Genomic DNA, 16,344 nt, shown 5'->3' on the forward strand with positions numbered 1-16,344 from the left:
AATTTGTATGTCAACACCTTCTTTGGCACTAGATACTCTTGTATTAACGTTTTTTACTGAGGTCATTATGTTAATTTTATTAGTTAAATGAGAAGTGCAGCCGGAATCAAAGACCCATATGTCCTCGCAATACTCATTTTCTCCCCCGTGAGCAACGAAGGCAACATTCTTATCAGGTTTAGGGTTTTTACCCGAATTGTTTTTATTATCATTTTTGTTTCGAAAAAAACACTGACTTTCGTCATGGTTTGTTTTTTTACAAATTCCGCATTGACGGTTACTGTCTCCACGATTAACTGATTTATCATATTTATTGTTTTCGGACCTATCATTATTCTTGTCAATGTTAACTCTGCAATAACGACTTATGTGTCCAGCTCTTTTGCACCGGTGACAGGTTCTTTTCTCCTTTCCCAGAAAGGCAACAGGCTCTTCGGTTTTAACTGCTTTCTCTCTATTATGCTCCGCCAAAAGTTTACTTTTTAAAGTTTCAAGGGTTTTATTACCAACTGGTAGAAAATCCCATCCTGTTTTGAATGATCTGTATGAGTCAGGTAGTCCCTGTAATATTTTATTAATAAGCATTTCATCTTTGATTCCAGCTTCTAATCCCTTCAACTGCACAAAGAGTGTTTCAAGTTTGCTCACATAAGTGACCACGTTTCCATTTTTTATAAAATTCAAACCAAAAAATTCTTGATACAAGGCACTTTTTTCTTGCTCAGTTGATTTTCCAAAGAGATTTTTTAATGTCGACCACATCTCATGGGCATAGGTGCAAGTCAAAATGTGAGTCAAGAGGCTCTTATCTATTGTAGTTACAATTATTTTTCTCGCCATTGCGTCTGACTCATTCCAGGTTTTAAGTTTATCCGCGTCTAAAAGAGGTTTAGCATCGTTACCGACCGCTACATTATAAACCTTTGCTGCTTCCAAAAAGATCTTTACCTCAAATTTCCAGAGAGTGTAATTCGAAACACCCTTCAACTTCGTAATGGTCGAGAAACCGGCACTTGTTAGAATTGCATCCATTTTTGTGATCTAAGCTGATCAACACAACAACAAAAAATACATAAACTGTCCGCTTTTACACGAAAAAAAAAATTGTCCGTGATAATTTTTCGATTCAACACAGTCGCACAACCACAGCACTTTTATTTTTTTTAATGTTATCGGTTTTCAATCTCGGGTTTTTTTTTTTCGGTTCTTAATTTTTAATTTTTTAATTTCTTATTTTTAATTTTTTAATTTTTTAATTTCTTAATTTTTAATTTTTTAATTTTTTTTTTTTTTTTTAAATTTTAATTTCTTAAGTTTTAATTTTAATTTTTAAGGTTATTACACTCCACGAATTCTGCGCTCCAGGGCTTCGTGTCGAGTTTTCAGTTTTTTGCACTTCTGCGCAATGTAGAACCCTATTAATATAAGGATCAGTAGAAATAATAATGCATATAGCATTAGGTCATGAATATCCAGATCACTTTTAATATTAATGGTGTTTTCTTTATTGTCAGAGAACCAGCCCATTATTAAGCACTTCGCGACTCGTAGTAAAACGTAACGAACGGAGAACGATCAACGAACACGTAATGAACGCACGAACAAGACACAATCCACGAATCGAAAGAAACTCCATCTCCGTCTTCGTAATTCGGTTTTTAAAAATAAAAACAAATGCAGATGCGATCACTGGGCGGCATAACCTGTTGTTTTGTATTGATTTGAGGATATGAAGCAACGCATTTCGTAACACGGTATTACTAGTTTTATTGAAATAAGACATGGAGTTTTGGACTGAGGCTGTTTACATTCTCGAGGCCTAGATACGAACTGAACTGGTAAGAGCAACAACGGTGAAGCCACCGCGGGGAAAAATGCAAGTATGTGCGCCTTGCACTTTTCAGTGCATTGTTGCCGATTTACGGCTGAAATTACTTATATTACAACAGACCACAAGTTTTCATAATTGTATATTTGTTTTTTAATACCCTCAAAAACACTTGCAGTATTCGATAAATGAATAAAATTTCACAAATATCGATTGAGTAAATAATCATGAGGTAGCAGGTCTTATGATTTATGAAACTCCACCAAATGAACTAATGAGCAATTACTTGAACATTCAAACAACGAAAATGGCTGAAATGAGCAAAATTTAGCAGTGTTTTTATTTAGCTTTGGTCACAAAAAATTTCCCGTTCTGAAGAAAATCAAAGATATTACTTGAATCGAATTGGGCTTTGTATACAAGTTTTTGTAGTCCTCTTAACTAAGAAGCTTTCCTTCTTCTCCTTGCATTGTTCAAAGTGTAAACAACATCCAACAGCTAAGCTTAAGCTCCAAGATTGCGGTTCGTGTGTGTTCATACCTCTGAGACTGTGAGAGTAATGTTTAGTGTGCAATTTATCTCAAATAGATCATAGTTTTCCTATGAGAAAGAAGTTTGAACACGCATATTGAAAAACGTCAATGTCTTGATAAGGAGTTATTTTTAATAATTGTTCTTCATGAAATTTTGATGACAAAAAACAAGCGTTATAATGTGCAAATGTGCACTTTGTCTTTGTAATGGTCTATTAAAATATTACTCAGTGTAATAAGTAGACATTGGAAAATTTCGCTTTTAAATTTCCGCGATTTCGCTGTTATTTTTTGTAGCGCATTTTGCGTTTGACAGCTCAAAGTAAAGCTTATAATTTTTTTAACGAGCCATCACGCAGTCTCTCTCTTTCTAATCCTATTTTACAGAAGAAGCTTTATTCTTAATAAAAAAATATCTGTTGCTAACTTTATGTTTACATATTTACACATTTATACCACTAAGAAATTGTCTACATTTTCACATGATGATCTCGTGCATGATCAATTGATCTATTCACATGAAATTATTTGAGGTTATGTTTATGCCCCGTTTGCCGCACAGATTAGTCCAGATTGCTAACATCGGCGGAGGAGCGTGAGTAGTTTTGTGAGCGCCATTGGCGGGAAAATCCATGGGCATTTAAAACTAGGAACCAAAACTGAAATTTTGGCTATTTTCAGCAAATTTTCAGCGGGAGAATACTTCTTTTTCAGATTTTTGTGGGATGAAACGTTCCGAAGAATTCAAGAATTAGTTTCTCAGTAGAATTTATGTGGTTCAATATTTCCAGATTAAATAATTAAGGTGGAAATAAATAAAGAAGGAGAATTAATTAAAATACGAGTAAACAAGGCTAAAAATTATTGAAACACTAAAAGGTAAGACGTTTCGAGCTGCTTCCAGCTCATTTTCAGCTGCAAAAACACATAAAAACAAGTAAAAAATTGAGTGGCGACCTGACCTCAGCCGTTATCACGTAACCACTCATAATAACGGCTGGGGTCAGGTCGCCACTCAATTTTTTACTTGTTTTTATGTGTTTTTGCAGCTGAAAATGAGCTGGTAGCAGCTCGAAACGTCCTGCCTTTAAGTGTTTCAATAATTTTTAGCCTTGTTTACCCGTATTTTAATTAATTCTCCTTCTTTATTCGTATAATCGGGCTATGTTTTTGTGCTTTATCGGTGGAAATAAACAAATCAGAGTTCATCAGTATACTGAGTAGATAACATTATTGAAAAAATTTGCAGATTATAATATATCATATTTTTGAAGTTTAAAGCCTTAGAAACCGAAAATTAAAGCAAAATCCTGCCAAAATGAGACTTTTGGTTCCTAGTTTTGAATTCCCGCCAGGCCCCCATGAGAGCAGTTAATTGCTACCAACTGTTGTAAGAATATTGAAACAGAATACTTAGCATAACAGTACTTGATAAAATCTTATTTGATCAAAAACCATTATTACACATCACTATTTATACTTTTTTCAAGCTTTATAATCAGATTCAATAGGAAATTTCTCTCGATCCGGTCAAGTTCTTTCACTACTGGTAGTGCCATCAATTTTCTAAAGTTGCCTAACCTGTAGCAAAATTACTCACGCTTCTGAAGCATTGGCTAGATTGGATGTTAGCGATCTGGACTAATCTGTGGTTTGCCGCCATTTCTTTCATCAGTATTTTGATGCCATTGGCGAATGTTGATAGGTAGTAGCCAATGACGACTAAGCTCAGAAACAACTCCGTAATTTCTTATTTTGAAAAAAAGCGCGGCAAATTTCGTCTTGCATGGAGACATTCGTAAATTTCACGAAAATGTACGGATTTCGCAGATTTCGCCGATAAAAATGGATGATTTCGCGGATTCCGCCCGATTTCGCGAAAAATCCGAATAGTGGCCGATTTCGCGTTATTTCGCTTTTTATTTTCGTGATCAGGAGGTTATGATAGGTGCTTCTGTCTGGTTTTCAGATTCCTAAGCACATTTTAAAAATTTCGCGGCGAATCGCGGCGAAATTTTTCAATATCTAGTAATAAGTCTTTTCCTCAATGACTTCCAGCTTAATAAAAAAGTGACAAGGAAACTTCCATGCAATAATGAGCCTGTTTTTTACAGTGTATTATCTTGAACATTATCTAAAACAAGTGAAAAATTTTCTCATTCATCTTTGTCATTTATCATAAGTTGATTTCATTCTGTCTTCTACAGAGAAAAAAGAAGAATAGAGGAAAGACAGATACAGAGTCAGAAACGTTTATTGTGTCAGAAATAGTCACAAATGGTAAATACTATCTCAACAAAGGCCACGGGTTTGATCCATATGTTCTAGCGGAATTCCTTACAGTACAGATGAAAAGCCTGAAAGACGCTCTCAAGAGGAAGAAAAAAATATTAGGTAAGTGAAACCATCTCTGAAAATAAAAGTTTTAATTATCTGCAGGAAAAGCAAAAGTGACCTTTATCCACAAGAATTCAAAATTGAGGTGCTGTTTACAAAAAGGGTTTTTGGTGCCCAAGACCCTTTATGTGAAAAACGAAGTAACTGATTCTCCTAATTGATTGTTAAAAATTCCGAAACTCATAATCCTAAAAAACAGAATCAAAAAAGAAAACATGGTCAGGCCGAAAATCTTGGTTGGATCTCATTTGAATAATGAAATCCAAAGCTAGGTAATTGTACTCAATTTTTACTCATGCTCCGATCCTTATTTGTTAGAAGTTACAGTAGTCTTTCTTTTCTTTCTGATAGATTTAAAAAAATCACTTTAATTTGTCTGTCAGGAGTGTTTACAAGGATTGATCGAATATGATTCGGAAGTTAGGGTAGCGAGTTCATGAAAAGTCATTGAAAACCTGAAAAAGTCGGGGAATTTTGCTGCGGACTCTTGATTTCTTTCTTTTGATCGTAACATTTAATTATTCTTTATCACAATCACAAGCTCCATTGCGGAAATTAGAACTTTGGCCTGTAGGTTCCTGAATTTTTAATTTTTTCAATGTTAGAAAACTTAGCGAGAGAAACCTTTTGTTGAAAGCATTTTCACAAGAAATTTCAGAAATAAAAACATTGAAAATGCATGAAAAAGTCTGGGAATGTAATACTCATGTAATTGAAGAGCTTGTGCATTTTTATTCCTTTTTAAAAATTAATTTAACTATGTTGTCTTAGCATCTGTTTTAGAAATGTTAGATGCTGCTTCAGAGTATGAAGGAAGCGAGTTTTTTCTTTTGTTGACCATTTTTCTAAACACAGATCAAGTTTGAAAGATGATCGGTCTTTTCCCGGACAGAAGAACGTAACTTTATTCCAAGGTCGCAAAATTGGCATTGGTTCGTTTCCTTTTAAAGAAAGAAAATAGGGGCAAAGATTTTGAAACATTGCAAACAAGATATGCATTTTTGCAGTTTTACTGTTGACACGCACTGAAAATACTGCGGCTAGCAATGTGCTAACAACTACTTCTCCTGTTTTACTGGACATTTTTACCAAGCTTGAAATTTATATTTTTTTATTTTTCAGTATCATCACAGAAGGTTTGCTCTATCACTCTAAGGAGAACACAAGCAGTTTTTGGTCAAGGTGCTAATCCCTCTGCATATATTCTACCTGTGTCTGCAGTTGTACCATGCCCAAGTTTTTTCCTATGTCGTCCACTTTTTGGAGGAGCCTCCAAGCTTAACTTAGTTTGTCATCAGAGGACTCATGAAATGCTGCTCCAAAACGTCGAGTTGTAAAGAGGTGAGTTATTGAACTTGTACATGTTCCTTTGAACTATTTTAACAGGGTTTCTGGTGGTAAAGTCAGAGACTTTATGGGGAGCCTAGATAGTCAAGGAACTAAAGATTGTGAACTTTAAGTCCATCTATAATGTACACAGCTCATTTGTAAAACTGAATTACATTTTTCTGTTCTATGAAAAGAATATAATGGGAGAAATTCAAGCCAGTGTTGGTTTTTTCTCTTTTCAAAATATAAAATAGGGGCAGAGATTTTAAAACACCGCAACTGCATTTTTATTTTTGATACGCAACCAAAACACTGTAGCAAGGAATGTGTTAACAATAACAACCTACTCTGCTGTGTTAAGGTTAGACGCCGGGTCATTCCATATAGAACCTACCAGCCATGCAACCGCCCGACTCGGATTTTGATGATACATTTTTTTTCTTGATCAGACCACCAAATAATGAACTTCTGCAAAATATTAGGTCTCAAATCAAAAAACTCCCTGAGATATGAATTTTTGAAGTTTTAAGAATTATCAAGAAAGTGACGTTTCGAACTTCCGAGAAAGAGAGGGTCATTTTTCCCAATAAAATTCACACCGGGCCCATTTTTCGTCGGATTGAAGTGAAAATTTGACACAATGTCAATGAAAGTATGTAGATTTGAGTAAAAAATGCATGAAATGTTCGACTTCACTCATTGATGTGCTGCGGTTGATTGTTTGTTGTGATTTTGTCTGATTTTGGCGACAAAACCTTCCCCTCTTCAAATGCCCATAACTTTTGAGCTGCAAGTTATTTTTTGCTCCAATTTTTTTTAAAATGCTCCTAAGAGTATTAGAAAGACGCCTAAAGAACGATTCTGATGGTATTTTGGGCTTTAGTATCTTTTTTTTTTCACTTTTGTCCAAAAAACGCGTAAAAAACTGAAAATAACACCAAAATGATTCCAATAATTGACCATTACCCTGAAAAGTCAACTCAAAAATCGCTCATTTTTTGCCTGAATGGTCCTTACTGTGTGTACAAAATGTTTGAAAAATACAATCAATGGTATTTTGGGTTTAAATATCTTTTACTTCGAGTTTTTGCCCAAAAAAGGCCCGCAAAACTGAAAAACACTGAAATTACGCTAATTGTCGGCCCTAACTTTGGAGTAGCAACTCATAAATCGCTCAGTTTTTGCCTGAATGGTCCTTAATGTGTGTACAATATGTTTGAAAAATAAAATGAATGGTATTTTGGGTTTAAATATCTTTTACTTCGAGAAAAGCACTGAAATTACGCCAATTATTGGCCCCAACTTTGGAGTAGCAACTCAAAGATTGCTCACATTTTTACTGCATGGTTCTAACTGCATGTGAAATGCATCTGGGGAATAAAAGTGATGGTATGTTCGGTTTCAACAACCCTCCTCCCAACAATTTTACTCAAGAGAGGCTCCCTTAACTGAAAAAAACGCTAGGAAAATCTCATTCACCGGCCATTGCATTAAAAAAGCAATTGATTGGGGGCTCAGATTTTTCACCAAAAGACTCTTGTTGTATGGGAAGCATACTAACTTGAGAAGTGAATATAGTGTATTCTTGGTTGTAGTAGTTTTTTCCTTCACTCCTATCTTTAAGATCGGTATTTAAAGGAAGGAAGTAAAACTGCAGGTATCCCTTAACTGGTTGGCATCCGTATTCACATTTAAATGCGATTTACTGACTTTTGGATGTGTGTTCGCCTGGCTGTTCTGTGTCTCTTTCGCACACCCAAGCGTTCCGCCAGGCGATTTTCTTTCTCTCTCGCACACTAAAGCGTCCCGCCAAGGGCAACCGCTCTCAGAGGGTCGCGGGGGAACGCGATGCGCCTTTGCCGTAAAAACAACGCAAGTCCAACCGTGCGACTTTCTTTCTCTCTCGCACTTATGCGCGAGCCGCCTGGTTTTTTTCTGTCTCTCTCGCACACCCAAGCGTCCCGCCAAGCGATTTTCTATCTCTCTCGCAAACTTGAGCGAGCCGCCAAGGGCAACCGAGGGCGCAACCGCTCTCAGAGGGTCGCGGGGGAACGCAATGCGCCTTTGCCGTTAAAACAACGCAAGTCCAACCGTGCGATTTTCTTTCTCTCTCGCACATATGCGCGAGCCGCCTGGCTGTTCTCAATCTCTCTCGCACAACCAAGCGTCCAGCCAGGCGATTTTCGATCTCTCTCGCACACTTGAGCGAGCCGCCTGGCTGTTATGTGTCTCTCTCGCACACCCAAGCGTCCCGCCAGGCGATTTTCTATCTCTCTCGCAAACTAGAGCGAGCCGCCAAGGGCAACCGAGGGCGCAACCGCTCTCAGAGGGTCGCGGGGGAACGCGATGCGCCTTTGCCGTAAAAAAAACGCAAGTCCGACCGTGTGATTTTCTTTCTCTCTCGCACGTATGCGCGAGCCGCCTGGCTATTTGCTGTCTCTCTCGCACTTATGCGCGAGCCGCCTGGCTGTTTTCTGTCTCTCTCCCACACCAAAGCCTCCCGCCAGGCGATTTTCTATCTCTCTCGCACACTTGAGCGAGCCGCCTGGCTGTTATGTGTCTCTCTCGCACACCCAAGCGTCCCGCCAGGCGATTTTCTATCTCTCTCGCAAACTTGAGCGAGCCGCCAAGGGCAACCACGGGCGAAACCGCTCTCAGAGGGTCGAACGCGATGCTGCTTGGACGGAAAAACCACCCAAGTCCCGCCTGGCTATTTGCTGTCTCTCTCGCACTTATACGCTTCCTACCCGGGCGATTTTCTGTCTCTCTCGCACACTTTAGCGAGCCGCCTGGCTATTTTCTGTCTCTCTCGCACTTATAGGCTTCCTACCTGGGCGATATTCTATCTCTCTCGCACTTATACGCTTGCTACCTCGGCGATTTTCTGTCTCTCTCGCACTGGAAGCGGGGCAACCGAGGGTGCAACCACTCTCGGAGGGTCGCGGGGGAACGCGATGCTGCCTTGACGGAAAAACCACCCAAGTCCCGCCTGGCTATTTGCTGTCTCTCTCGCACTTATAGGCGTCCTACCTGGGCGATTTTCTGTCTCTCTCGCACACTTTAGCGAGCCGCCTGGCTATTTTCTGTCTCTCTCGCACTTGTAGGCTTCCTACCCCGGCGATTTTCTATCTCTCTCGCACTTATACGCTTGCTACCTGGGCGATTTTCTGTCTCTCTCGCACTGGAAACGGGCCAACCGAGGGTGCAACCACTCTCGGAGGGTCGCGGGGGAACGCGATGCTGCTTTGACGGAAAAACCACCCAAGTCCCGCCTGGCCATTTTCTGTCTCTCTCGCACTTATAGGCGTCCTACCTGGGCTATTTTCTGTCTCTCTCGCACACTTTAGCGAGCCCCCTGGCATTTTCTGTCTCTCTCGCACACAATCGCGTCGTGCAAGGCGATTTTTCATCGTTCTCGTACTTATACGCTTGCTACCTGGGCGGTTTTCTGACTCTCTCGCACTGGGTGCCCTAACAAGGGGCAACCAAGGGTGCAACCACTCTCGGAGGGTCGCGGGGGAACGCGATGCTGCCAGAACGGAAAAACCACCCAAGTCCCGGCTGGCTATTTGCTGGCTCTCTAGCACTTATAGGCGTCCTACCTGGGCGATTTTCTGTCTCTCTCGCACACTTTAGCGAGCCGCCTGGCTATTTTCTCTCTCTCTCGCACTTATAGGCTTCCTACCTGGGCGATATTATATCTCTCTCGCACTTATACGCTTGCTACCTCGGCGATTTTCTGTCTCTCTCGCACTGGAAGCGGGGCAACCGAGGGTGCAACCACTCTCAGAGGGTCGCGGGGGAACGCGATGCTGCCTTGACGGAAAAACCACCCAAGTCCCGCCTGCCTATTTGCTGTCTCTCTCGCACTTATAGGCGTCCTACCTGGGCGATTTTCTGTCTCTCTCGCACACTTTAGCGAGCCGCCTGGCTATTTTCTGCCTCTCTCGCACTTGTAGGCTTCCTACCCCGGCGATTTTCTATCTCTCTCGCACTTATACGCTTGCTACCTGGGCAATTTTCTGTCTCTCTCGCACTGGGTGCCCTTAAACGGGGCAACCGAGGGTGCAACAACTCTCGGAGGGTCGCGGGGGAACGCGATGCTGCCTTGACGGAAAAACCACCCAAGTCCCGCCTGGCTATTTGCTGTGTCTCTCGCACTTATACGCTTCCTACCTCGGCGATTTTCTGTCTCTCTCTCACACTTTAGCGAGCCGCCTGGCTATTTTCTGTCTCTCTCGCACTTGTAGGCTTCCTACCCCGGCGATTTTCTGTCTCTCTCGCACACTATAGCGAGCCGCCTGGCTATTTTCTGTCTCTCTCGCACTTGTAGGCTTCCTACTCCGGCGATTTTCTATCTCTCTCGCACTTATACGCTTAATACCTGGGCGATTTTCTGTCTCTCTCGCACTGGAAACGGGGCAACCGAGGGTGCAACCACTCTCGGAGGGTCGCGGGGGAAGGCGATGCTGCTTTGACGGAAAAACCACCCAAGTCCCGCCTGGCTATTTGCTGTCTCTCTCGCACTTATAGGCTTCCTACCTGGGCGATTTTCTGTCTCTCTCGCACACTTTAGCGAGCCGCCTGGCTATATTCCGTCTCTCTCGCACACATTTGCGTCGTGCAAGGCGTTTTTCTATCTCTCTCGCAAACTAGAGCGAGCCGCCAAGGGCAACCGAGGGCGCAACCGCTCTCAGAGGGTCGCGGGGGAACGCGATGCGCCTTTGCCGTAAAAAAAACGCAAGTCCGACCGTGTGATTTTCTTTCTCTCTCGCACGTATGCGCGAGCCGCCTGGCTATTTGCTGTCTCTCTCGCACTTATGCGCGAGCCGCCTGGCTGTTTTCTGTCTCTCTCCCACACCAAAGCCTCCCGCCAGGCGATTTTCTATCTCTCTCGCACACTTGAGCGAGCCGCCTGGCTGTTATGTGTCTCTCTCGCACACCCAAGCGTCCCGCCAGGCGATTTTCTATCTCTCTCGCAAACTTGAGCGAGCCGCCAAGGGCAACCGAGGGCGCTACCGCTCTCAGAGGTAACGGGGGAACGTGACGCGACTTTGCCGTAAAAACAACGCAAGTCCAACCGTGCGATTTTCGATCCCTCTCGCACACTTGAGCGAGCCGCCTGGCTGATATGTGTCTCTCTCGCACACCCAAGCGTCCCGCCAGGCGATTTTCTATCTCTTTCGCACACTGGAGCGAGCCGCCAAGGGCAACCAAGGGCGCAACCGCTCTCAGAGGTAACGGGGGAACGTGACGCGACTTTGCCGTAAAAACAACGCAAGTCCAACCATGCGATTTTCGATCCCTCTCGCACACTTGAGCGAGCCGCCTGGCTGATATGTGTCTCTCTCGCACACCCAAGCGTCCCGCCAGGCGATTTTCTATCTCTTTCGCACACTGGAGCGAGCCGCCAAGGGCAACCAAGGGCGCAACCGCTCTCAGAGGGTCGCGGGGGAACGCGATGCTGCTTTGACGGAAAAACCACCCAAGTCCCGCCTGGCCATTTTCTGTCTCTCTCGCACTTATAGGCGTCCTACCTGGGCGATTTTCTGTCTCTCTCGCACACTTTAGCGAGCCCCCTGGCATTTTCTGTCTCTCTCGCACACAATCGCGTCGTGCAAGGCGATTTTTCATCGTTCTCGTACTTATACGCTTGCTACCTGGGCGGTTTTCGGACTCTCGCACTGGGTGCCCTAACAAGGGGCAACCAAGGGTGCAACCACTCTCGGAGGGTCGCGGGGGAACGCGATGCTGCCAGAACGGAAAAACCACCCAAGTCCCGGCTGGCTATTTGCTGGCTCTCTAGCACTTATAGGCGTCCTACCTGGGCAATTTTCTGTCTCTCTCGCACACTTTAGCGAGCCGCCTGGCTATTTTCTCTCTCTCTCGCACTTATAGGCTTCCTGCCTGGGCGATTTTCTGTCTCTCTCGCACACTATAGCGAGCCGCCTGGCTATTTTCTGTCTCTCTCGCACTTGTAGGCTTCCTACCCCGGCGATTTTCTATCTCTCTCGCACTTATACGCTTGCTACCTGGGCGATTTTCTGTCTCTCTCGCACTGGAAACGGGCCAACCGAGGGTGCAACCACTCTCGCACTGGAAACGGGCAACCGAGGGTGCAACCACTCTCGAAGGGTCGCGGGGGAACGCGATGGTGCTTTGACGGAAAAACCACCCAAGTCCCGGCTGGCTATTTGCTGTCTCTCTCGCACTTATAGGCGTCCTACCTGGGCGATTTTCTGTCTCTCTCGCACACTTTAGCGAGCCGCCTGGCTATTTTCTGTCTCTCTCGCACTTATAGGCTTCCTGCCTGGGCGATTTTCTGTCTCTCTCGCACACTATAGCGAGCCGCCTGGCTATTTTCTGTCTCTCTCGCACTTGTAGGCTTCCTAACTGGGCGATTTTCTATCTCTCTCGCACTTATACGCTTGCTACCTCGGCGATTTTCTGTCTCTCTCGCACTGGAAACGGGCCAACCGAGGGTGCAACCACTCTCGGAGGGTCGCGGGGGAACGCGATGCTGCTTTGACGGAAAAACCACCCAAGTCCCGGCTGGCTATTTGCTGTCTCTCTCGCACTTATAGGCGTCCTACCTGGGCGATTTTCTGTCTCTCTCGCACACTTTAGCGAGCCGCCTGGCTATTTTCTGTCTCTCTCGCACTTATAGGCTTCCTGCCTGGGCGATTTTCTGTCTCTCTCGCACACTATAGCGAGCCGCCTGGCTATTTTCTGTCTCTCTCGCACTTGTAGGCTTCCTAACTGGGCGATTTTCTATCTCTCTCGCACTTATACGCTTGCTACCTCGGCGATTTTCTGTCTCTCTCGCACTGGAAACGGGGCAACCGAGGGTGCAACCACTCTCGGAGGGTCGCGGGGGAACGCGATGCTGCTTTGACGGAAAAACCACCCAAGTCCCGCCTGGCTATTTTCTGTCTGTCTCGCACTTGTAGGCTTCCTACCCCGGTGATTTTCTATCGCTCTCGCACTTTTACGCTTAATACCTGGGCGATTGTCTGTCTCTCTCGCACTGGAAACGGGGCAACCAAGGGTGCAACCACTCTCGGAGGGTCGCGCGGGGGAACGCGATGCTGCTTTGACGGAAAAACTACCCAAGTCCCGCCTGGCTATTTGCTGTCTCTCTCGCACTTATACGCTTCCTTGCTCGGCGATTTTCTGTCTCTCTCGCACACTTTAGCGAGCCGCCTGGCTATTTTCTGTCTATCTCGCACTTGTAGGCTTCCTACCCCGGCGATTTTCTATCTCCCTCGCACTTATACGCTTGCTACCTGGGCGATTTTCTGTCTCTCTCGCACTGGAAACGGGCCAACCGAGGGTGCAACCACTCTCGGAGGGTCGCGGGGGAACGCGATGCTGCTTTGACGGAAAAACCACCCAAGTCCCGCCTGGCTATTTGCTGTCTCTCTCGCACTGATACGCTTCCTACCTCGGCAATTTTCTGTCTCTCTCTCACACTTTTCGAGCCGCCTGGCTATTTTCTGTCTCTCTCGCACTTGTAGGCTTCCTACCCCGGCGATTTTCTATCTCTCTCGCACTTATACGCTTAATACCTGGACGATTTTCTGTCTCTCTCGCACTGGAAACGGGGCAACCGAGGGTGCAACCACTCTCGGAGGGTCGCGGGGGAACGCGATGCTGCTTTGACGGAAAAACCACCCAAGTCCCAGCTGGCTATTTGCTGTCTCTCTCGCACTTATAGGCGTCCTACCTGGGCGATTTTCTGTCTCTCTCGCACACTTTAGCGAGCCGCCTGGCTATTTTCTGTCTCTCTCGCACTTATAGGCTTCCTGCCCGGGCGATTTTCTGTCTCTCTCGCACACTATAGCGAGCCGCCTGGCTATTTTCTGTCTCTCTCGCACTTGTAGGCTTCCTAACTGGGAGATTTTCTATCTCTCTCGCACTTATACGCTTGCTACCTCGGCGATTTTCTGTCTCTCTCGCACTGGAAACGGGGCAACCGAGGGTGCAACCACTCTCGGAGGGTCGCGGGGGAACGCGATGCTGCTTTGACGGAAAAACCACCCAAATCCCGCCTGGCTATTTGCTGTCTCTCTCGCACTTATAGGCGTCCTACCTGGGCGATTTTCTGTCTCTCTCGCACACTTTAGCGAGCCGCCTGGCTATTTTCTGTCTCTCTCGCACTTGTAGGCTTCCTACCCCAGCGATTTTCTATCTCTCTCGCACTTATACGCTTAATACCTGGGCGATTTTCTGTCTCTCTCGCACTGGAAACGGGGCAACCGAGGGTGCAACCACTCTCGGAGGGTCGCGGGGGAACGCGATGCTGCTTTGACGGAAAAACCACCCAAGTCCCGGCTGGCTATTTGCTGTCTCTCTCGCACATATAGGCTTCCTCCCTGGGCGATTTTCTGTCTTTCTCGAACACTTTAGCGAGCCGCCTGGCTATTTTCTGTCTCTCTCGCACTTGTAGGCTTCCTACCTGGGCGATTTTCTGTCTCTCTCGCACTGGAAACGGGCCAACCGAGGGTGCACTCGGAGGGTCGCGGGGGAACGCGATGCTGCTTTGACGGAAAAACCACCCAAGTCCCAGCTGGCTATTTGCTGTCTCTCTCGCACTTATAGGCGTCCTACCTGGGCGATTTTCTGTCTCTCTCGCACACTTTAGCGAGCCGCCTGGCTATTTTCTGTCTCTCTCGCACTTATAGGCTTCCTGCCCGGGCGATTTTCTCTCTCTCTCGCACACTATAGCGAGCCGCCTGGCTATTTTCTGTCTCTCTCGCACTTGTAGGCTTCCTAACTGGGCGATTTTCTATCTCTCTCGCACTTATACGCTTAATACCTGGGCGATTTTCTGTCTCTCCCGCACTGGAAACGGGGCAACCGAGGGTGCAACCACTCTCGAAGGGTCGCGGGGGAACGCGATGCTGCTTTGACGGAAAAACCACCCAAGTCCCGGCTGGCTATTTGCTGTCTCTCTCGCATTTATAGGCGTCCTACCTGGGCGATTTTCTGTCTCTCTCGCACACTTTAGCGAGCCGCCTGGCTATTTTCTGTCTCTCTCGCACTTATAGGCTTCCTGCCCGGGCGATTTTCTGTCTCTCTCGCACACTATAGCGAGCCGCCTGGCTATTTTCTGTCTCTCTCGCACTTGTAGGCTTCCTAACTGGGAGATTTTCTATCTCTCTCGCACTTATACGCTTGCTACCTCGGCGATTTTCTGTCTCTCTCGCACTGGAAACGGGGCAACCGAGGGTGCAACCACTCTCGGAGGGTCGCGGGGGAACGCGATGCTGCTTTGACGGAAAAACCACCCAAATCCCGCCTGGCTATTTGCTGTCTCTCTCGCACTTATAGGCGTCCTACCTGGGCGATTTTCTGTCTCTCTCGCACACTTTAGCGAGCCGCCTGGCTATTTTCTGTCTCTCTCGCACTTGTAGGCTTCCTACCCCAGCGATTTTCTATCTCTCTCGCACTTATACGCTTAATACCTGGGCGATTTTCTGTCTCTCTCGCACTGGAAACGGGGCAACCGAGGGTGCAACCACTCTCGGAGGGTCGCGGGGGAACGCGATGCTGCTTTGACGGAAAAACCACCCAAGTCCCGGCTGGCTATTTGCTGTCTCTCTCGCACATATAGGCTTCCTCCCTGGGCGATTTTCTGTCTTTCTCGAACACTTTAGCGAGCCGCCTGGCTATTTTCTGTCTCTCTCGCACTTGTAGGCTTCCTACCTGGGCGATTTTCTGTCTCTCTCGCACTGGAAACGGGCCAACCGAGGGTGCACTCGGAGGGTCGCGGGGAACGCGATGCTGCTTTGACGGAAAAACCACCCAAGTCCCAGCTGGCTATTTGCTGTCTCTCTCGCACTTATAGGCGTCCTACCTGGGCGATTTTCTGTCTCTCTCGCACACTTTAGCGAGCCGCCTGGCTATTTTCTGTCTCTCTCGCACTTATAGGCTTCCTGCCCGGGCGATTTTCTCTCTCTCTCGCACACTATAGCGAGCCGCCTGGCTATTTTCTGTCTCTCTCGCACTTGTAGGCTTCCTAACTGGGCGATTTTCTATCTCTCTCGCACTTATACGCTTAATACCTGGGCGATTTTCTGTCTCTCCCGCACTGGAAACGGGGCAACCGAGGGTGCAACCACTCTCGAAGGGTCGCGGGGGAACGCGATGCTGCTTTGACGGAAAAACCACCCAAGTCCCGGCTGGCTATTTGCTGTCTCTCTCGCACTTATAGGCGTCCTACCTGGGCGATTTTCTGTCTCTCTCGCACACTTT

At 45.7% G+C, this 16,344-nt stretch overlaps 1 protein-coding gene across 3 annotated transcripts in view; it reads left to right on the forward strand.

Annotated features, from left to right (window-relative positions):
* LOC109030054 (uncharacterized) overlaps positions 1-16,344 on the forward strand; it is a 78,641-nt gene that overhangs the window by 29,965 nt on the left and 32,332 nt on the right. For all 3 annotated transcript variants that reach the window (XR_011900296.1, XR_011900295.1, XM_072302840.1), the window contains exons 8-9: positions 4,569-4,755; positions 5,881-6,099. Coding sequence is in view for 1 of the 3 variants with exons in the window: in XM_072302840.1 (XP_072158941.1) it covers positions 4,569-4,755; positions 5,881-6,095 (402 nt within the window). In the remaining 2 variants the exon portion in view is untranslated. The remainder of the gene's footprint in view (positions 1-4,568; positions 4,756-5,880; positions 6,100-16,344) is intronic.

The sequence above is a fragment of the Bemisia tabaci genome, chromosome 7 (genome assembly GCF_918797505.1).
Source record: "Bemisia tabaci chromosome 7, PGI_BMITA_v3".
NCBI classification, from domain to species: Eukaryota; Metazoa; Arthropoda; class Insecta; order Hemiptera; family Aleyrodidae; genus Bemisia; species Bemisia tabaci.